Source organism: Leptidea sinapis, chromosome 9, assembly GCF_905404315.1.
Source record: "Leptidea sinapis chromosome 9, ilLepSina1.1, whole genome shotgun sequence".
Classification (NCBI taxonomy): Eukaryota; Metazoa; Arthropoda; class Insecta; order Lepidoptera; family Pieridae; genus Leptidea; species Leptidea sinapis.
The window spans coordinates 15,631,725-15,656,138 of record NC_066273.1 but is presented as its reverse complement, the minus strand read 5'-3'; the positions used below and the strand labels follow the sequence as shown (position 1 = coordinate 15,656,138).

The window sequence follows — 24,414 nt, the reverse complement described above, 5'->3', positions numbered from 1 at the left end:
ATTGTGAAATTTGCTTACCTCATTTTATCATGTTTGTTGTATATTATCACGTCATAGAATATTGCAACTTCATTTTTGTGAAAATTTTATTACGTACTGAACGTTTGGGTCCTTCAAAGCAACCATCTCGATCTTGTTTAATTCATTTACTACAGCTACAGAAAATCTTTTATGTCATTTCTGTTACCAGGTCATGCAGTGTCGGTTCGATTTTGGGCAGATGGCAGATATACAGCGAGAGTCCATTTTTAAACGGGTTTTAGAGCATCATCGAAACGTTTGAAATTCGGATTGTAGTAAACTTTTCTATTGCGTCTGTAACCTTAATACTTTTATTCACAAATTGGCTCTTAAACTCGCTGTAGCTATTTGAGAAATCCTTGCGCTGATGAAATTGCAAGAATTGGTGCCAAAAACAATCAATTTCGCCCTTTTGTGATGTCTCAAGGACTCTTGATAAATCAACCCTTAACGCCTCATATTCGCAACTCTGGACCAACACCCTGAGTTTAACCTATTCTAAAATCTCAATTCAAGCCCTTGACAAAAGGGTAATAGGCAACAGGCTTAGTAGGGAAAACTTTCGCAACCTAACCCCTAACAGGACACTGCGCATTAAAAAGCGTTTGTGTGGTAATGGTTACTGTGAAATAAATGACTTTCGAAAATAATAATACCACAGATTGGGAATGGAACGACCACCCTCAAGCTATTAAATAATAAATATAAATGTACGATATTACTTTGTAACCATATGTTTTATGAAAAAAAAAGAAACCCACTGAGTTTGTTGTGCCCGTTCTTCTCAGGTCCGAGGCATACTTTTTGGAATTTAATTATAATGAAATTTACCAGATTTCAAGCTCTGGTATTTGTAGATTCGAAGGGTCACTATCTTGGCATAACCATACAATACTTAATTACAATGGGGCCCTCATATCAGTAATTTATGAAATAGATTCAGTTCGGCTGTCTACAGCCGTGGCGCTCTTGCAAAACGCTATTGAGAAAACATAATCTGCTAAATCTACCTTGTATGTAGGTACATTCTCGAGACCTGCAAATTTGTGCGTAACCATAGATATCTTTTCACGTCAGCTGTTGAGATGAAAGCTAGAGTAACAAGACAGCCGCATAGACTTGTTTTGAAAGATTGTCCTAAAACAACACTTTTTATTAAAAATAGCCATAACATGTGTATAAAATTATATAACAAATTGCCTGAGGACTTGAAAATATTGTCAAAGAAAATGTTTATACCAAGACTCTTCAAATGGTTGGTTGGACCTGGAAAAATACTGGAGTGAAAAAATCTATACTTTCAATAATATGAATATTTAATTAAGTTTTTGCACGCTTTTAATTTAAGCTGGATAGTGGCAACATTGTATTATTTAAGATCTGGACATACCCTATTCCAAGGCAAAAATAAATATTTTCCTAATTCCTTCCTAAAATAGTTGACCTTTTGGTCTATTTTGCGTCCATAGCATTATATAACGGTATGTTATTGTGGACAAATGCCATTGTTAATGTACATATTCCAAAATAAATGTTACAAATTCAAAAATTAAAAAATTGCGAAAGGAAACCCCACCAATAAAATATATACGTCTGTGTAAAATAGACATTTCCCGCGCTTTTTTATTGATCTATTCTTGGTTATAATCTTGACAGTCTTATTTTTAGGAGCTGGTAACCCTGATACAGTTTATATTCTTTTGGCCTATGGACTTGCATCCCGTGCCACTAAATAAATAAAAAATTATATTCTTTCATCTTTGGTTTGAAGAGTGGAGGGCTGAAGAGTGCTGTGAATTTTGTTTCGTTTAAATTTTTGCGATTATTAATATAAATTTTAATTCAAAGAATTACATACCCCGTCGGATTATAAATTTGTGATATCTAATTACCTACGTACCCGTCTTTATTCTCTATATTAAAATAAATTTGGCAGTATTTCTGATTTCGCACTTCGCAGCGAAGCTGACAGATCTAATTGGCGTTGTAGACCGATTTTAGGTTATAACGCATATTCTATTACTCTAGCATATTCTATTAGTAATCTTTTTGTATTTGATTAAAATGGAAAGTATGGACGTAGCCCAAGAAGGAGCATCGGCAGCAACTTCTCCTACACAGGAAAATGGTGAGTGGAACAATACATTGTTCGTTAAGTCCCGGCGTCCTCATAAAACGTGCTTTTTATTATAGCAAAAAATGGTCCTTTGTTCATGATTATATGCTTGTAGGGCCTGATGCGAAGGTTACAGCGGAAGAAATGACATCAAGGGACTATTATTTTGACTCATACGCTCATTTTGGTATTCATGAGGAGATGTTAAAAGACGAAGTGCGAACACTAACATATAGAAACGCTATGTGCCATAATAAGCACTTGTTCAAAGGAAAGGTATGTTTGCTATACACATTATTTATATCCAGATTAAATACCTCTATAAATAATAAGTTTTTTTTTATTTATTCTATTGCTGTGTTTTCTGGTACTGTATAACATGAAAATTTGGCGAGATCAAAGAAATTTCAAGTCTTTTTCATAACACTCTGTGTTCATTGCATACAATATTATATAAAATATAGTTAAAAGTTACATCCAAAATACTTTTTGATAAGGGGCAATGTCGGTATGGATGGGTCTCAATCTTCAGTAGGTTTGATTTAGTAAGAGTTGATTAAATACTGAAACTATAATTAAATTTATTAACAGTTGTTATTCTATAACATACATCGCTAAATAAAACTCATCAGTACATCATCGACAAGTGCATCATCTTTTGCAACATGATGCACTTTCCATGATTATAATACTGATTTTTACATGTGCATCAGTTTCAAAGAGTTCTTATGTGTAACTGGATTTTAATTGTCATATTAAATATTGCAACAAACAAGATATTCCACCAGGGTGACAGCAATGTTCATTATCACATGATGATCAAGTTTCTTATCACATTGTGTTACACCTTAGATCATTTTATGTGCTATGACTCCAATGATATTGTTACTGTTATGATCCATCCAGATGACTTCACGGACAATCTCCTTATTCTGATGCTAACTCAAAGGAATGAGTCAGTCAATGACTATTATTTGTTTTTTAAAATAGTAGCTTAGTCAGTAAAACACTTTTAAAGGATTAAAACACACGTAATTGTAACTGTGTTTTTACATTTGTTTTTGAGAAGAGTATCATTTTTATTATTATTTTATCTAACCTGACATTTCAAGTGCAGTCCTCCTGAAAACATGCTCTGAAAAGGTCACGAAACATTGGGTTAGGTAAAATAATAATAAAAATGTAACTTGTTCACTAAAAGTAATGTAAAAACACAGTTACAATCACACATGTCTTAATTCTTTTAAAAGTGTTTTATTAAAATGTGTATCACTCACATGAAAGAAAATACTAAAATAGTTCAATATTTCTTTATTATCTTCTTCTCCTTTTGAACTATTTATAATTTTCCAGACGGTCCTGGATATTGGCTGTGGGACTGGAATACTCTCAATGTTTGCAGCAAAGGCAGGTGCTGCAAAAGTGATTGCAGTGGAGTGTTCCAATATTGTTGACTATGCTCGTAAAATTGTTGAAGCAAATAGACTTAGTGATATTATAGAAATTGTTAAGGGGAAGGTAAGCTAACAATAACATTTGTACTCTATAGTTTCTATGTTACTGTTATCATTACTGGTATCATGATCAAATATAAATTAGAATCTAGCGCTGGCATCTGGAACCTGCACGAGGATACCTATAAGGTATATCTGAGGTATCTTCATAAATGGATATACGGGTATTATCCTTAACTATATCCATCCAAATTTCTTCTGGGGTGTCTGAATTATAATTCTTTAGAAGTTCAGCAGGAGTATCAACAACTCACTACTGTCTGTAAAGTTTTTCATGGTAGGATCAATGCTCCCGAGTTAAGTAAAAAGCTGTGTCGGTTTTTTGTTCCAAACAAATACCTTCGCAATCGTAGCCATAAACTATTTGCGAACCCTCAACATTCTCCTGAGCTCAATACCCTGAGTGTGACTTGTTTGCAGATGAATGGACAGGAATAATGTTATAACACCTGAAGTACTGTGAGCGAGATGAATGTCTGAGTTAATAAAAAAAATCCTTTAATTAATGTAATTGGTGTAAACTGTATTAATTAAATTAAAACCATTAATAACATCACCGGAGGTGGTTTTTATATTAGTAGTAAGTAGATATCATCAATAAATGTGTGCTCACAATAGTATCATTTGACTTGGTCATCAATTAGTTTTAATAATATATACACATGTAAAAATATAGTCTTTTCATAACTCTTTCTTAACACCAATGGCTATTTTAAGAATGAATTACTAGTCAGAAATTGTAATAGTGATTAAACCAACCCGAACTGCATAAAATTTGTCAGTAGTTGTCTTTCAATTCAAAATATACTCAATGTATTGTATAGTTGAATTTGAATTGAACAAGTTGAATTGTATTAGAGTATTTTGACTAGATAATATAAGAATATATTTGTTTATCCTTCAGGTAGAAGAAGTAGAGCTGCCTGTTGATAAAGTAGATATTATAATTTCTGAATGGATGGGCTACTGTTTGTTCTACGAGAGCATGTTGGACACAGTGCTGTTTGCTAGAGACAAGTGGCTCAAACCTGATGGAATGCTCTTCCCTGACAGGTAATTAGTTTTTTAATGTTTTATTTTAAGCTTGTGTGTTTTCAGGATGATACAACATCTGTGACTTCTGTGATTCCCGTTGTGTTGCAAGTGATCACTTAACATCAAGTCGCCAGAATACTTGTTTGCTCTCTACTTCCATAAAAAAAGCTTAATGATGAAAGAATCTTTATGGGTTTATTGATAGAGTCAGTCTTTGTATATAGACTTGAACCCATCATCTGCATGGGGTTCTAGGAACTTGTGACAAACAGTTCATTAAACCTATTTGTTACATTGAAATCTAATGTTACATTCAAAATCACTTTAGCCACATTATTTTTCTCTTAAGGACTAACTTAATATATTATAATAGAGCACATTACACATTCAGGTGCACACTGTTTATCTGCGGCATTGAAGACCGTCAGTACAAGGATGAGAAGATTAACTGGTGGGATGATGTGTACGGTTTTGATATGTCTTCCATTAGGAAAGTGGCGATATCAGAGCCTCTTGTTGATGTTGTTGATGCAAAACAGGTTTGTGCAATTACATACATACACTTATAATTATAACCATAGTATTATTAGTCTTTCTTTTTCTTGTAATATTCAAAACTCTTTAAGCAACCATATTTCCAGACTACCGGGCCATCCATAAATTATGTCACATGAATTTAATAATTTAATGACATTCATGATCCCCCACCTAGTGTGATGTCACATATTTCACAATTTATCATATTATATAAAATAATTAAATTATTAAAACAGCAGTGTTGCAAAACTATTGTTATTTTCATTGAAATTATTTTTCAATAAAATCACTATTAAATCCAACAAAGGAATAAAAATTAACAAAACATTAAAAGCATTATAAAATAATATTTTCAAGGTTAATAGTTTTAATTTATTGTTGTAATACTAATAATATATATATATATATATATTTTTTTTGACAAAATGTGATGTCGCAATATTTGGGGGTATATTTTTTGCTCCTTTATCGAATTTTAGTGAATTCTGCATCAACCAGTATTAACACAGTTTTTAGCTAACAGCCCGTGTCCGACACGTTAACAGGGGATGTGTTGGTATATCTATTATAATAATAAACTTTATTTCACTAAAACAGAGGTTCACAACACTTAAATATACAACGTGAATCAAAAAGGGTATAACATCCCTTCAATACTACGTTATATAAGTCATATGCAATAGTATTGTGATGTTTAAATTTGAATAAATAAAATAAATAAGCTTAAAAAAGCCCCTACAAAATAAAAATATTATTTTTCAATTTCTTTTCTCAGACAACAGACAGGCGGAGCCGTTGTTTGTAAACAAAACTAGATCCCTACCTACGGACTTAAACATTAGGTATTCGATAATAATAGTACATACCAATCTTGCTGCGCAGCTTTTTAACACTCCTTGAGTTTCACAATAAATTCACAGAAAACACCACATCATGTCATGTTGATTATGTTTTAGGTAGTTAGGTACCTAAGTAGATACCTAGTTATTTCATCACTAGTACATTCAAAACAGCCCAGGTACATCACACATGATACAGTTATAAGGAGGTACGTAGGTTTTGCAGCAACACCACAAAAGTTCAATCATGCACCAATCTTCGGAAACAGGCGTATGAGGGAAGCCTCCTATTCCGGTACCGATTGTGGTACAATTCGCGAGCTGCGACCAGATTGTTATTTGTCACCGCACCAACACACAATATCATGTCGTAATACCTATTCATTGTTCCCATAATCTGCCATGATTATCATACGAAAATACTGCAATCCAAAAGTCCAACGCGACGATCTAACAAACATGAATGTCGGAACACAACTAAAGTATAAAAATATTAAATAAAATGTCCATTGAATTAGGTATTATGATTAAGGAGTATGCACACTCGCCGAAATAACACGTGGCTTTTATTTTTTATGGAAAGGATGACAAACGAACGTACGATTCACCTGGTGTTAAGTGATCACCGCCGCTCACATTCTCTTGCAACACCAGAGGACTTACAGGAGCGTTGCCGGCGTTTAAGGAAGGTGTATGCGCTTTTATTGAAGGTACCCATGTCGTATCATCCCGGAAACACCGCACAAGAATGTTCATTCATAAGAAAGCTCCTTGAAAACCGCACTGTGGAGGACCGAATTCGGCGTCAGGAATCAGGTGAAACAGCTCTTCGGAACACTACTCCCCATGATAAATGCGGTAGAAGACACACAATGAGGCGATGTCTCTACGCAACGCCAAGTGATCCAGCCGTTCACAGACCACTGGGTCCCCGACAATTCGAGCTGCTCTGCGTTGCGCGCGGTCAAATGGATCGAGCTTATACTGGGGTGCGCCAGACCAGAGATGACAGCCTATTTGGCTTTGCTCTCCAGATGGCCTCGAAATTGGCAATCACTCAAGATTTCGAGACCCAGTATTCCGTTACTAGGCGAGGATGTAAAGGAAGTGTTGTCAAAGAGCGGTGATACGACAAATGGGGTTTTATTAGTGGTATACGCGCAAACTTGACTTATTAATACGAGAATGGTCAAAGACATCTATTTTTGACTAAAGTTATCCGTGAAGAACAATTTCTTAATAGGAGCCTATTAGAATTATCTTTATTGGATAATACATTTTTTTGTGTTAAGAAGGGACAAGACGAGCTGGTCATTCAGCGAATGGTAATTGATACGCCCTGCCCATTACAATGCAGTGCCGATCAAGAGTTAAGAAAAACCCAAAAACGCGTGCGGAACTACAATTGCGCTCGTCACCTTGAGACATCAATCATTCAAATAATCCTACATTAAAGTGCTTAGGTAATAACTTATCAAAAACGAGAACTCATTTAATTTCCAGCACAACATAAATATCTTGAATTAAAAATGGTCCGGTGTGTAGGTTCCTTTAGAATCGGCAATCCCTTTGATTTTACAAACACATAAACATTCTCCAATCACAGAGCAGTAAATATTTGAATCATGATATTCACATTCACACAATTCAAAGAGTAAAAATGCCGATAGGCCGAACTTTTTAACCTAAAAGTATGCATTACAGAGTTTCATAATTGGATTAGTATTACCTATCTTTATTGGTAATTAAAGTAAATACAAATTTAGAATGATTTTCAATGTCAGCTAAAGAAAATGCACATACAAAATAACTTCGTCTTCATGGCAAAATGAGATTATATTTTTCCTCACAGGTGCAATGAGCAGTAGGCATTTTACTAATATCTGATATTATGTCACATCTACGTTATTCATCTGTTTTAGGTCAAAGAGAGTTCAGAAAAACAGCTGATAAGGGTTGCGGGATGCATAGTTTTTGCGAAAACTGTGGACTTTAAATATTGTATTCAAATATAACGCGAATTCATTTCTGACTTCACATAGCCATTAGAGATGACCTAAGGAATGTCGGGTTCAAAGCATAGTATACCCTTTTTGATTCACGTTGTATATGTACTATGTCTTAAAAATTAACTTATCTATACTAATATATAAAGCTGCAGTGTTTGTTTGTTTGTTTGAACGCGCTAATCTCTGGTACTACTGGTCCGATTTGAATGATTCTTTCAGTGTTGGGTAGTCCATTTATCGAGGAAGGCTAGGCTGTTTTTTTTTTCAAAATTAGGGATCCGTAATAAAATTGCTATTTTGTAACACAAGGTGTAAAATCGAAAACCTATTTTTGCGTGCGCTGCAAAAACTATTGACAATAGAACAAAATGATGTATACAGGCTATAATATAGGCAATATTTTATTTCTTATAAAACCATCGCGTGAATTATACTTTATCTTAAATAAAATACAGTGTTGAAATGAAACTCTGATACCCACGATAAGATCTAACTTGTGTTATGGGTACCAGTGTTCGCGTAAATCAATTTATATTGGTTTAAGATAATAATAACATTAAAAATGAAGGAGCACACTTTATAATCTATTCTATTATATTATATTAATTCTATTATATCTATCTATCTATTATATATATAAAATTAGAGGTGTGTGTCCCTATATTTCACCTTGCAGCCAAAACTACGCATCGCAGACCAAAAGTGTTTGTATGTGGCAATAGGTACAAGGTTCCCATTGTGCACTATGGTGGTTGCAAGTCGATAATTATAAGGGTGTAAAAGATACGGGGGTTGAAAGATGTTAACTTTGAAAATGTGACTATTATTGATCTAAAATGGTCTGGATTGTTCAGGAAATTTCTGGAATGTTCTAGAAAGCTTTAATATGTATACCAATGTTCTGATCGATCGAAAATGTTCTAGAAAATTCTAGAATGATCCAGAAATGACTAGAATGATCTGGAAAATTCTAGAATTATATAAAGAGTTCTAAAATCTACGTTTAGATTCTGATTGAATAAAAATGATTTAGAAAATTCTAGAATGATCTAGAAATTTATCAAATAATCTAGAACATCCAAGAATAATTTGGATATCTATGGAATGTATTCCAAGGCTCTGATTGATCAAATATATTTGAAATGTTCGAAAAAATTCTAGTATCACCTAGAAATTTCTAGAATGATCTAGAATATTCCAGAATGTTTTAGAAATGATTTATATGCCACGGTTTTGAACGATTAAGAATGTTCTATATATTACTAGATTGTATGCTAATTTTCTGATCAATATAGAATGTTCTGGAAATTCCTCCAATGATCTAGAAAGCTCCAAAATGTATCTCAACTTTTTGATAGATTAGAAATATGCTGGATCGCTCTAGAAACTTTTAAAATTTCTTGAGATACTTAAAAGTCGAAATTATTAGAACAATCCGGAAAATTTGGTCGGTAGTGGGGATAATTTTTGCGACTATATAAGCCGAAATGTCAAACCCGTGCTTCAGTCGATTTTTTATAAGAATTGTATAACGAAAAAATAAATATTAAAAATTAAATAATCATAAATAACGTATAGTGTTTTTTAAAGTGAAGAATCAAAAGTTTTAACGTGCAGTGTAATACACAAGAATTTTTACAACAAATTAGAAATTACAATGCATGCTTTCAAATGACTTCATTTGGAGCAACTGCAGTAATTGAAGAAAAAGGATTTAATCCAGTATTTAAAATACAGGGACAAGTATATCATAAAATTGGATCATTATTGTCACTCCCAAATAATACTCCGAAGTTTTTACAAATTTACTTTGTAGGAAATGAAGAAGACGAACTGGATCAAAGGCTTTCAAATTTTACAGAATTGCGTCGAGATATAATTCTTCATTTACAGCGCTTTCTATATGAAAATAATGAGTTGATAAAGATATTTAAGACTGCGATGGAAAAAATGGTTTCGGATACTGGATCAAAGGCTTTCAAATTTTACAGAATTGCGTCGAGATATAATTCTTCATTTACAGCGCTTTCTACATGAAAATAATGAGTTGATAAAGATATTTAAGACTGCGATGGAAAAAATGGTTTCGGATAATTATAAAATAATAATTCGGGCAGATAAAAAGCCAATTGGCGAACACGAAAGACGATTTAATGTACCTCAAGTAAATGAAATAGCCGTAGTTATGGTGGACAATGAAAGTAGTTATAGGGATATTGTGGTACAACGAAGAAGTAATAAGTTGGAACGCATCGCTGAAACTCATCACATGTATGACGCCTTACAGTATCCACTAATATTTTGTCATGGTGAAGACGGTTACCATTTTAATATTCAACATGTTGATCCACAAACAAATAGCCCTACAAACAAAAAAGTTTCTTCCAAGGAATTTTACGCATATCGGATAATGGAGAGAGTGAATAAATACAATCATATACTCAATTGTCGGAAATTGTTTTTACAGTATTGTTGATATGCAAGCAAAAATAGAAGCAGAAAGATTGTTATTTATTCGTCTAAATCAAAATAAATTACGAACGGATGAATATATTCACTTACGAGATGCGGTAGCCAATGATGGGGATGTTGAAAATTTGGGACGATTAGTAATTTTGCCTTCTACATTCATTGGTAGCCCTAGGCATATGCTTCAATATGCACAAGACGCAATGGCGTATGTGAGAAAATATGGTCGTCCTGACTTATTCATAACGTTTACGTGCAATTCGTCATGGAAGGAAATTAAAGATGAGTTACAATTTGGACAAAAGTCACATGACAGACATGATTTAATTGCGCGCGTGTTTAAACAGAAACAAGTAAAATTCATTAATGCAATTGTGAAGAGTTGTATTTTCGGAAATGTTAATAGCTGGATGTTCTCCATTGAGTGGCAAAAGAGAGGGTTGCCACACTCACACAATTTAATTTGGCTGAAAGAAAAAAATCACTCAAATCAAATCGATGACGTTATTAAAGCAGAATTCCCAAATCCAGTTGAAGATCCTGTTCTATATGAAATAATCGTGAAACAAATGATACATGGACCTTGCGGGGGACTTAATATGCAATCACCCTGTATAAAAGATAATAAATGCTCAAAACGATATCCAAGATCATTTTTGAGTGAGACGCAAACGGGAGATGATGGATATCCGCAATACCGACGTCGACCACCGAGTGAAGGATTATTTACAGCAAAAATTAGAGTACGGGGTGAAGAAATCGAAATTGATAATCGATGGGTTGTCCCTTATAATCCGTTATTATCGAAAATGTTTAATGCACATATAAATGTAGAATATTGCAGTTCAGTTCAGTCAATTAAATATGTGTGTAACTATATTAACAAAGGAAGTGATATGGCTGTCTTTGAAATTACAAATGAAAATAGATATGATGAAATTTTAAGTTATCAAATGGGACGATATATAAATAGTAATGAGGCAGCTTGGCGTATATTGGGGTTTCCGATTCATGGCAGGGATCCAGCTGTTTTTCACTTAGCAGTTCACCTTGAGAATGGGCAACGGGTATATTTTACTAATCAAACAGCACAAAAAGTTGCAAACCAACCTGTTAATACTACGTTAACTGCATTTTTCGAATTGTGTCGAAGTGATCTGTTTGCTAGAACTCTTCTTTATGGTGATGTTCCCAGTTATTACACATGGGACTCATCGCGAAAAGTATTTAATCGACGAAAGAAAGGAGTTTCGGTTGAAGGATTTAAAGGTGTCTTTAAAGATAAAGCTATTGGTCGAGTATATACGGTACATCCAAAGAATGCTGAATGTTTCTATTTACGTCTACTACTTCATGAAGTACGTGTACCAACTTCTTTTGAAGATCTTCGAACAGTAGATGGTTACATTTGCGAAACGTATCGTGAAGCATGCCAGCGTCGTGGTTTATTAGAAAATGATAATCAATGGGAGCAGGCAATGAAAGAGGCAGCAGAAACAGCAACAGCGAATCAACTGCGAGAACTCTTTGCTATAATTCTAACATCGTGTAATCCTTCAAATCCGAATAGACTATGGCTGAAATATCGTGATAGTATGAGTGATGATATTCTAGCAAGACTACGTAGAGAAAATCAAGATATGAATATTACATTCAACGATAATATTTATAATGAAGCTTTGATAATTTTAGAAGATCGATATTTCGCAATATGTAATCAAACTTTAGTTACTCTCGGAGTGCAATATCCTAAAAGAAACGAATTAAGCGTGACTAATTCTGAATTATCAAAAGAACTTAATTATAATAAAGATGAATTGCAACGTTACATTGAAGAAAATGAACCAAAATTAACACGAACAACGAATAGTATATAACACAATAATAAATCGTATTGAGACGAATGCAGGAGGAATAATCTTTTTAGATGCACCCGGAGGTACTGGAAAAACTTTCCTCATTAATTTGGTCCTAGCTACAATTCGGGTGAAAAATGAAATAGCATTAGCATTGGCATCCTCTGGAATTGCCGCGACATTAATGGAAGGTGGAAAAACGGCACATTCTGCACTAAATTTGCCATTAAATGTAGCTGAACAAGAATTCCCAGTCTGTAATATCACAAAATTTTCTGTACGTGGCCAAATTTTAATAAGATGCAAACTTATAATATGGGATGGGTGCACGATGGCTCATCGAAAATCACTGGAAGCGCTGGATAGAACATTACAGGATCTTCGGAAAAATACAAAACGAATGGGAGATGCTTTATTGCTACTATCAGGGGATTTTAGACAAACGTTACCAGTTATTCCAAAATCAACACCAGCTGACGAAATAAATGCATGTTTAAAGCGATCAATTTTTTGGAACAATGTTGAAAAGTTATCACTGACAGAAAATATGCGAGCGTTAATTACTGGAGATCCAAAAGCACAAGAGTTTGCCGACAATCTTTTGAAAATTGGGAATGGCACCTACCCACTAGATCCACAGTCTGGTAAAATAATTTTAACTGAAGAGATATGTCATGTAGTAGACACCGAAGAATACCTTATAGACAAAATTTATCCATCCATACAACAAAATTATTTAAATAAAACATGGTTGTCTGAGCGAACAATTTTGGTTACAAAAAATGATGCAGTAAAACGAATAAATGAAAAAATACAGGAAATGATACCGGGAGAGGAAAAAATCTATAAATCAATAGATACAATGATGAATCAAGATGAAAGTTAAAACTTTCCAACGGAATTTTTAAATTCATTAAACCCACCTGGTATGCCTTCTCATGAATTAAAGCTAAAAATTGGATCACCAGTCATATTAATGCGAAATCTTAATACGCCAAAATTGTGCAATGGTACAAGATTATGCGTAAAACAAATTTTTAACAACATCATTGAGGCAGAAGTTCTCACTGGCAAAGAAACATATACACGTACCAGTATCTTCCACTGATTTGAAATTTAAGTATGTTACAGGTAGCGATATAATAAAAATCTTCAAATTAATTAACCTAAAAAATACAAAAGACCTATGGGGCCATTCGACTAATATTGTAAAATACATACTTGACATTATAGCACCTGAATTAGCAATAATATTTAATGAATGCATAGATGAGGGTGTGTTCCCTGACCTCATGAAATACAGCAAAGTTATACTTTGTTTAAATCGGGCAGTTCTTCTGACCCTGCTAATTTCAAACCTATTTCAGTGCTGCCTGTTTTTAGTAAAATTTTTGAAAAACTTTTGCTTCAACAGCTACAAATGCATTTTTGTAAATTAATGAACAAAAATCAGTTTGGTTTCACTAGGGGCTTATCAACAATTAATGCGGGTACTAGACTCATTGAGCACACCTTTTTGAAGCCTGGGAAGAGTCACAGGATGCATTGGGCATTTTTTGTGATTTGTCCAAAGCATTTGACTGCGTCCACCATGAAGCTTTACTCCTGAAACTAAAACATTATGGAGTGAAAAATGTAACCCTAAATCTGTTAAAATCATATTTAAGCGAAAGAGTTCAGATAGTCGATGTAAATGGCAAACGGTCTTCGGGTAAACCTGTGGGAATAGATGTTCCACAGGGTTCTATTCTCGGTCCTTTCTTGTTTCTTATATATATTAACGATCAACCGTTTGTGGTAGATGATAGCCATGATATTGTATTGTTTGCTGATGATACTTCACTTATTTTTAAAGTGAAGCGACGTGCGGATATTGATGACGAGGTAAACAAAGCACTCTCAAAGATAGTGCGTTGGTTTGAGACGAATAATCTGCACTTAAAAAAACAAAGTGTTTACGGTTCATTACACCAAACACAGCGGAGGTACAAACCAACGTACTTATAAATGACCAGAGATTGGAACTTGTGGACACTACGGTACGGTTCTTGGGTATCACGTTAGATAAAAAGCTTCAGTGGGGTCCACATATTGCCCATCTAGCAGATAGACTCAGCTCTGCGGCATATGCAGTTAGAAAGATTAGAGAGTACACGAATGTTGCGACCGCTAGATTAGTGTACTTTAGTTATTTTCACAGCATCATGACGTACGGTATATTACTATGGGGACATGCTGCTGACATTGATATAGTGTTTGCACTGCAAAAGAGAGCTGTTCGTGCTATATATCAGCTTGGTTATAGACAGTCTCTCAAAGAAAAATTTAAAGAAATAAATATTATGACTGTTCATTGTCAGAACATTTATGAAAATTTTATATACGTTCACAAAAATCGTCACCTTTTTGCTCTTAATAGTGATTTTCATTATTATAACACTAGAAATAAGGGATTGCTTGTAACTAATTCTAGTAGGCTTCATAAGATACATAATAGCTTTAAGGGTAAATGTATACACTTCTATAATAAAGTTCCAGCCACTGTTCAGGCATTATCTATAAATAAATTTAAATGTTTTATAAAAAAATGGCTCTGTCGTAAATCCTATTACTCCACTGCTGAATATCTAAATGATCGGACAGCCTGGGACTTCCAGATATGTAACTCTATCTATTGATAGTATGATATACAAACATTGATCTAAGCTTCTTCTTAACTCAATAATAAAAATAGTAAATAATAATTCTGTTTTCTATAAATACCTATTCTAGAAAAACTTCGTTTCAGGTGGTGACAAATTCTTGTCTGCTGAAAGAAATAGATTTGTATACTGTCAAAAAGGAGGATCTGAACTTTGAAGCAAAGTTCAATCTTCAGGTATATTCTTTTTAAGTTTTCTAATGCCACTATCAGATATATTTGTGTATAACATTAAATTTATTATTATATTATTTTCAGGTACGTCGCAATGACTTTGTCCAAGCATTGGTGACATTCTTCAACGTGGAGTTCACTAAGTGTCACAAACGCCTCGGGTTCAGCACAGCTCCGGAATCACCATACACTCACTGGAAACAAACAGTCTTCTATTTTGATGAGTACATGACCGTAAGTATTTATCAATATTTTACATTTGTATTTTATTTTAACACAGCAATTATATTATCTAGAAAAATAAATAATATTAAAATTAGTTACAAGAATCTCCAAATAGGCTCTGATCCGAAAAACACTGTAAAAATCCCAACTTTTGCATACACAAGAGGCATTTTCTTTCTTTCTTTTGAACAGTCTGGATGATTAGTATTGTAGCGCGTGAGTCACACGCGGAATCGTGGCAGACATCATAAAACATCTTCTTTTAAATAAATATATATATGTATTCTTATTCATACATTCTTTCATTTTCTATTAAAATTTTGGCCGAAGGCCGACCGTTCTTACTTTAAGTAATTGATTCTCTAATCTATCTTAATCGATTATTTTGTCATCCGGTTCAATATTCAAATTAAAATATAATATTATTCTTTAGCTTTACGGCTAACCTTATATGCGGTTAAGAACTTCTTGGTACAGTATCATACAAACAAGGTTCACAAGGCACTAATTGAATTAAATGATCTGTCTTTGCAACAAAATTAAAAATAACTTGGGAAAAATATGTGTACAAAGTTGAATAAGGGGTAAAAACCATGCACGCATTACGCAGAAAGCTGTTCCGGCGTTACAACGTCTGCGTCGTACGTGTTTGTGCCGCAGTGTACGTGGCTCGTAGTATGTATATTTATTACAAAATCTGCTCTACCCTACGCTACGTCTGCGTCTCAGCATACGCTTAGCCTAGTCCCCGTTTGAGGGAGGCACAGGTTTGAACTGACATCAAAAAGAAGTCTAAAGGAATCAATTTTGAGAAGTCAAATGCATTTTATGCCTTTTACATGCAATGGATTCTGTACATCAGTTATCAGGACTTATTTACTTTGAATAAATAAAATACCAGAAGATATTAAAGTTACTGTTTCTTTCAGGTGAAAAAAGGAGAGGAGATAATGGGCGTGTTCTCCATGCGACAGAACGCGCGCAACAACCGCGATCTCGACTTTGAAGTGGAGATCAGCTTTAAAGGGGAACTCTGCCAGGTGCAGGAGAAGAACCACTATCGGATGCGTTGATATCACCTCACCTCACTGACACCGACATACACCCAAATCAGAAGATTCTTAGTAATAATGGGCTCGTGACAGCTTTCATCTGGTTTGTCTTCTTGAGGTTGTTCAATCAAAATAATATTTCAATTTATGTACTGCATCACCTTCCATTCGGCTATCCTCATTCTATTGTTAATTTTTAGCAAAATGTTAATTTTGGATTGAATTCCATAGTAAAAACCAATACGAAACAGTTAATTTCAGACATGTTAAAAATAAATTGTTCATTTAAACTTGGATGACCTATTTTATGCAAAGATGTTTTATCCATGTTAAATCATATATAAAAAAAAAACAATAATAATACATTGAACTATGTGAATAAATTATTATTTATTCCTTCTTGATATAACTCCTAAAAATATTAATACTTGGAATCAAATTTTATCAATAATTTCACTACCTTTACTTAAATTTCTTAAAAAAAACGTACGCAGTTTTTATTGAAATTTAACTTGAAATGAGAAATTTGTGTTTGTACCAATTTAATTTATAAACAATGAAATTAATAAAGACATTGACACATTATTTTTGATATAATAATTTCTGTTGTGAGGCTTGTTTTGCTAATTAAGTCATTGCATTGATATACTTAACAATGAGCATTTCCATAACAACTAAAATATTTATAATCACCATAAAAATACTCTTTATACTTAGGCTGACATCTATAGAATGTACTTAGACTTTCCTCAGATTTTACTTACGTAAAACTAAGCTGAGTTTGATAAAACACAAACTAGACTTTGACACTGGATTTGCTTTAAGCTCAGTATAATTTCAGCTGTTAAATGGCTAAAAAGAGGAAAATAGACTATGCTAAGCTAACACTCAGCTGAGTTTTACGTAAAGTCAGAGGAAAGTCTTTGTATGTTCTATAGCTGTCAGCCTCAGTGGCCTACTTCAGTATGACATTTGCTAAAGTCACAATAGAAAGAATAGAACAGTGGGAAGTGTTTTATGATATTAAAATTGATTGACAAACATTAACCGTAAACAAATGATTGTAAAATATGTTTTAAACATGTTATGAAGACAAACTTCTTTTTAATATACCAAAATATTTTTTTAGTATGTATCATTCAGAGAACAATAACAGAAAGAGTAGAGTAGAGTTTACATTCTGAATATTATTCTACTCTATCAAAAATAAAATATTCACATCTCTCGCAATGTTTTGAAAGTACATTATGTAGAATGTTTGCGACAAGATTGATAGAAACTAAGCATTCATGTAGCTAAGATGTTAGATTTAAGTAATGTATCTGTGCTTTTGTGTAAGAATGGTATGAGTATTTTGTGAGTTCAAAACCTCGATCAACAATTATAGAACCAACTTATTATTGAGATCACTTTGAACATACAATTAGGTTATCAATCATTAGATGAATGTGTTACAATATCAGCTTTATCAGTTTTTACTTTCAGTAATGATAAAATGATTTTTGTAGATTTCTAAGACTTATGTTTTCACTGATAAACTGTTTCATTTCTAAGATGAGACAAGCAAAACCTATTTTCCTACTTTAACTCCATGTCCAAAAATATAATCCTTTAAAGCACCCCCATCTTTTCATCAACAAATTACTTAATATGCGGAGTAACTACTAAGTTTTAATTTTAGTTTTTTTAGGTTATCACATGCTATAGTGAATTATTTCCACAATTACTTGCGTATTAACCATTGTTTGTAATCTGGTATTTTTATTGCTAATGCAGAAAGATTGAGGTAATATTTTGTTATAATTTATTTGTATGATTGTTTCTCCTGGTGGCCGAAACATAGTTGAACGGCCTGCATCACTATTTACCAAAACTTATTGTACCTGACCAATTTTCCGCAAACTTTACTTATAATTCATAATTGTTGATTGAAGGTCTTGTAGACTTATTATCTGTGATGTCATTGTTCACTTAGGATATTATATATACAAATACAAATCTCTTTTGTTGTCTGATAAAAAAAGTTTCTTTGTAGAAACTTTTTGGACAAATAACGTTTGTATAAGGTCAACCACTTTGATTGAAGCTGCAATATTCTCAAGGAAAGCTTACGACATGAGCCATGTTCAATAAAAAAAATTCAGTATTCAAAATGATTGTGGACGTACAAGTTAGGTACTGCTAGGACACGGTATGCAAATGACAAGAGATTTCTGTGAAGTTCACCAAATTAATTTTGTAATAAGTTTAAAAATGTGTATGAGGAGTAAATTTGAACAATCTTGCCATGTGTATTTTTATTTAACCCTGTTTAGTGTCTATAAAGCATTTGGATCAAGTCGTTGTCTCCACAAAATGGATTGATGAAAGTATGATTAAGTGTGTTGTGTTAATTTATAAATCAAATATGGATGAAAATAATCTTGTACCATCAATTGGAGGGGTGTCCTTGAGCATGAGGCACTTCGCCCATGAGATGACCAAGTCAAATTACGTACTAATGCATGGGGAAAGCAGCGGTATTCAACTAGTGTAAAAGAATTGTAAAGCGAGAAGTATTAACCACATCGACTTTTTGCGGAGAAGTTGGGAAAGGGTAACCGTAGGCATGCATTCAAAGAAAAGATACGATATGATTTACTAAAAAGTGGCAAGTTTTATCAAAGTGAGAAAGCCACGTCTGTGGTACCTTATTGATGGTCCATATTTTTTAAAATACAATGTAGTTGTAGTTTACAATATAATAACACACACTTAAACCTCAGGAAGCTTATCTATGTGTGAAACCGCTTAAAATTAAATTACATAATATTTAAATAGGCCTAGGTACTCTACCGTTGGCAGGCGGAATCCTATATATTACCTGTAAAGTTTTAATATACGTCCTATTCTGTGTTATTAATAAACGCGAAGTAAAGTTGTTTCAAAGGAGAATGGACCCACATAATTTAAAAATTAAGGCGCTATAGTCCTAAAAAGTAACTTTTTTGAAAATCTACTTAAAATACTTCTACAAATACTACGGTTCCAATTTTTTGACATGTTTATCTTCATTTCTTTATCTAAATTATCTCAGTTTCGAAAACACGATTACGAAAAAAAATCTCGATAGATTTATTTTTTGAAAATAGTCTTTTTTATTTGAATTGTTTATATTATCATAAAACTATGATAGCTATAAACACAAAACTTATTTTATTCGATAGTTTATTAGTATTTATAAATTTTCCTTGTGGGTTTTATCAAAACGCTTTGTGAATTATTTTATATTATTTTTTTTTGTAATAAACCAAACGCGACGCCTTGATTGCATAATGCATGCACGCTCATACAAGCAGTATGCCCGTGACCACTGTCAAGGAAGGTACTGTGTTCGTGTCTCTCTGGCTCACATTACGTAAGATTTTAGCAAACAAGTACAAAGCGGGAATCATAGTAAAAAAATAATGATCATGCGACGGCGTATTTGTTGAAATATATAGGTAAATGGAAGTCGGAAAGTACTAAAATAAAATTAACAGAATATTATTTTGAATATTATGGCACGCGGGATATTTGTATGTATGTACTTTAGGGAATTTAGAAATCCAAGATGGCCGCCGCGCAAAATTATGATTACAACATTATGGGTATCGTATCCGAGGTTCTCGAAGGTGCAGAGAACGATTTTGTAATCATTTTTGAAATCCAAGATGGCCGCCGCGCAAAATTATGATTACAGCATTATGGGTATCGAATCCGAGGTTCTCGAGGGTACAGAGAACGATCCTGTGATCATTTTTGAAATCCAAGATGGCCGCCGCAAAAAATTATGATTTCAGCAATATTTTATTCAGGATATCGTGTCCGAGGTTCTCGAGGGTGCAGATAACGATTTTGGGATCATTTTTGAAATCCAAGATGGCCGCCGCGCAAAATTATGGTTATAGCATTATGGGTATCGAATCCGAGGTTCTTGAGGGTGCAGAGAACGATTCTGTGATCATTTTTGAAATCCAAGATGGCCGCCGATCATAATTATGATTTCAGCAATATGGAAATCGTGTCCGAGGTTCTCGAGGGTGCAGAGAACGATTCTGGGATCATTTTTGAAATCCAAGTTGGCCACCGCTCATAATTATGATTTCAGCAATATAGATATCGTGTCCGAGGTCCTCGAGGATGCAGAAACCGATTTTGGGATCATTGTTTAAATCCAAGATGGCCGCCGCGCAAAATTATGATTACAGCATTATGGGTATCGAATCCGAGGTTCTCGAGGGTACAGAGAACGATCCTGTGATCATTTTTGAAATCCAAGATGGCCGCCGCAAAAAATTATGATTTCAGCAATATTTTATTCAGGATATCGTGTCCGAGGTTCTCGAGGGTGCAGATAACGATTTTGGGATCATTTTTGAAATCCAAGATGGCCGCCGCGCAAAATTATGGTTACAGCATTATGGGTATCGAATCCGAGGTTCTTGAGGGTGCAGAGAACGATTCTGTGATCATTTTTGAAATCCAAGATGACCGCCGATCATAATTATGATTTCAGCAATATGGAAATCGTGTCCGAGGTTCTCGAGGGTGCAGAGAACGATTCTGGGATCATTTTTGAAATCCAAGTTGGCCGCCGCTCATAATTATGATTTCAGCAATATAGATATCGTGTCCGAGGTCCTCGAGGATGCAGAAAACGATTTTAGGATCATTGTTTAAATCCAAGATGGCCGCCGCGTAAAAGTATGATTTCAGCAATATCGATATCGTGTCCGAGGTACTCGAGGGTGCAGAGAACGATTTTGTGATCATTTTTGAAATCCAAGATGGCCGCCGCTCATAATTATGATTTCAGCAATATGGATATCGTGTCCGAGGTACCTTGGAACCTTGGAGTCGATACCCATAAGGCTGTAATCATAATTTTGCGCGAGGGTGTCGAGGACGAATTTTGAGAATCGTTCTCTGCACCTTCGAGAACCTCGGATACGATACCCATAATGTTGTAATCATATTTTGCGCGGCGGCCATTTGGATTTCAAAAATGATCACAGAATCGTTCTCTGCACCCTCGAGAACCTCGGACACGATAATCATATTGCTGAAATCATTATTATGAGCGGCGGCCATCTTGGATTTCAAAAATGATCACAGAATCGTTCTCTGCATCCTCGAGAACCTCGGATTCGATACCCATAATGCTGTAATCATAATTTTGCGCGACGGCCATCTTGGATTTCAAAATAGATCCCAAAATCGTTATCTGCACCCTAGAACCTCGCACACGATATCCATATTGCTGAAATCATAATTATGAGCGGCGGCCAACTTGGATTTCAAAAATGATCCCAGAATCGTTCTCTGCACCCTCGAGAACCTCGGACACGATTCCCATATTGCTGAAATCATAATTATGAGCGGCGGCCATCTTGGATTTCAAAAATGATCACAGATTCGTTCTCTGCACCCTCCAGAACCTCGGATACGATACCCATAATGTTGTTATCATAATTTTGAGCGTCGGCCATCTTTGATTTCAAAAATTATCACAAAATCGTTCTCTGCACCCTCCAGAACCTCGGATACAATCCCCATAATGTTGTAATCATAATTTTGCGCGGGGGCGATCTTGGAATTAAAAACGAAACCTGCACGATTCACGGCTAGTAGGGAAGATGTTCTACTTTCTAGCGGCCGCGCGCTAAACCTGCACGATACTAGGCTAGTAGGGAAGCTCGAAAGTAAGAAATACTCTTCCTCAATCGGTGTCAATCGCTCTCTCCCTTGAACAAAAACGTCTCAAGTTTCTGAGACGTTCTTTTCCGTTTCATTTGTAAAAAAAATTACCCTCATGCGCCTAAAGAAGTTTCACTTTAAAATGCATAAAAATATCACAACATTTCGTACTCTTGCGCAACCATTTTTATAAAATATTACATGGTCCTTCCGGGGTGGGGTCGTTGACCCGCTTCGCTCGGCTAGTGTCTCAGCCATGCCCGTGTCGAACGTATATATCTAGAGCTATAGATAAATACGTTCGAGTGTTTTGTGCCTAAAGTGTTGGGAAAACCTCGCCTTAAGGAAGCATCGTACAATTACAAGTTTATACGATGTTTATACAAAAAATATTGAGGCGCTAAGATATGGGAGTCAAAAGATATAAATTATAATAATTTATTAATAAATAAGTCATCTTGCACTAACGGAACGTTTTGCGCAATTGATTATTAACATCTACATTTTTTGACATGACAGTCATTTTTATACAATGATATTTAAAAGTATAGATAGGTTACGTAGACAACATTCGGTGTTTGAAAATGATAAACTAACGCACGCATGAATAATTTAACATTGCAATAGCACACTACATTACGATTAAACGTCAAAGAAAGATAGTAAATCCAATTATCGCAAGCGAAAAAGAGATAAATCTAATTTGCTAATTGCTTCGTATTTGAATAGAAAAAATACAGTTAATTCATCAGATATGATTTTTTACCGTACACCGTGGTTAATGCCTAAATTACGATTCATTCATGAGTTCATGTAGTAAAACCTATAAAGTAGTAAAACTATGTAGCTGTACCTACAACCAATAATATCAATTAATACAAATGTCTCATGTCTAACTTGTTACGTAATACCTTCGTAGCATTATAGATCGTAGAAATATAAATCGTGCATATTAACTGTAATAAGCATATGCCGAAAGATTCGTTCTTAAAAGAACATATGATTTTATATACCGTAATATTAGCTCTTATAAGAACCATTTCATAATGCTGTACATCAAGTCATAGAATCATGCAGATCACCAGTAGTCATCTCATCGAAGTACAAGCATCGTCACGCTCTCTCGAAGACCGCAGATATACTCACGTGATCAGTCATATGCTCCGCGTTACACAACCTCACAGCAAGGCCGAGTGTACTCTACTAAAGCGCTCACACATGATGTCTTCGGTTGTTTTCGGGACTAATTTGCCCCCTGAATCAAGTTTCTTGCGCTGGGCATAAATATGCCCAGGTAATCGGGTGGGGGTGCGGGTGCACCCCTTTGTGGCCATCTTCTTCTTGAGATGGTGGGGGGAGCGGATGCTCCCCTTTGAGGTCGTCTTCTTTTCTGAGTTGGATGGGGAGCGGGTGCTCCCCATACGGTCGTCTTTAGGTTTTTGCTCCCAATGTAAGAACAATTGGGCGCGGCGTCAAGTCCGGTGGTGTGGCGATCGTCGTCCTGGGTGGCCCAGCGATCAAGCCCCTACGAGGCGATCAGCTGAGCGGTGGGACGAGCACGTCGTCACTCCGCCTCTTCTTCGACCCGCGACAGAAGGTCTCGCGGCGGCGGCCGTCGAGTGGCCTCGCGTGCCAGGGCGACAGGTCCCGCAAATGTGCGAAGTCTGACGCGTCGGCTCGCTAGACCATTGCGACGGCGAGGCGCCTTATGAAGGCGTCCAGGCTCCAAGTCCCTCTGGATCGTGGTGTTCCTCACGTACCATGGGGCGCCCGCGACACGGCGGAGAATCTTATTCTGTGTTATTTGTAGTTTCTTTTTTGAGCCGCCTGCCACGAGCGCGTACCATGCTGGTGCTTCGTACGTGAGGCGGGATCGGATGTAGGTCTTGTAGACTCCCACCTTGTTCTTCAGAGGGAGGCTGGAGGAATGCACCGTACGGAGGAGCGCTGCGGCGACGGTGGCCTTCGTCACAGTCTCTTCGACGTGCTGCGTCATCGTGACTCCGAGGTATTTAACCATTAAAGACCACGGGATCTCCTCTCCGCAGAACTTCAGCTTCTGTAGGCTAATGGACTGCCTGTATGATAGCATGAGTTTTCCTGGCATTTGCCGAGAGTAGTTACAGCTTTTCAGCCAGGCTGGTAGTT

General features: G+C 35.2%; 1 protein-coding gene across 1 annotated transcript; it reads left to right on the top strand.

Annotated features, from left to right (window-relative positions):
* The first annotated feature begins 1,783 nt into the window (after positions 1 to 1,783).
* Positions 1,784 to 18,834, top strand: LOC126965906 (protein arginine N-methyltransferase 1). Its single transcript, XM_050809688.1, has 8 exons — positions 1,784 to 2,149; positions 2,253 to 2,413; positions 3,491 to 3,655; positions 4,556 to 4,704; positions 5,078 to 5,225; positions 15,185 to 15,274; positions 15,356 to 15,505; positions 16,426 to 18,834. Exons 1-8 carry the CDS (start codon positions 2,086 to 2,088, stop codon positions 16,567 to 16,569), a joined length of 1,071 nt encoding a protein of 356 aa, XP_050665645.1. The 5' UTR covers positions 1,784 to 2,085; the 3' UTR covers positions 16,570 to 18,834.
* Positions 18,835 to 24,414: the final 5,580 nt, after the last annotated feature.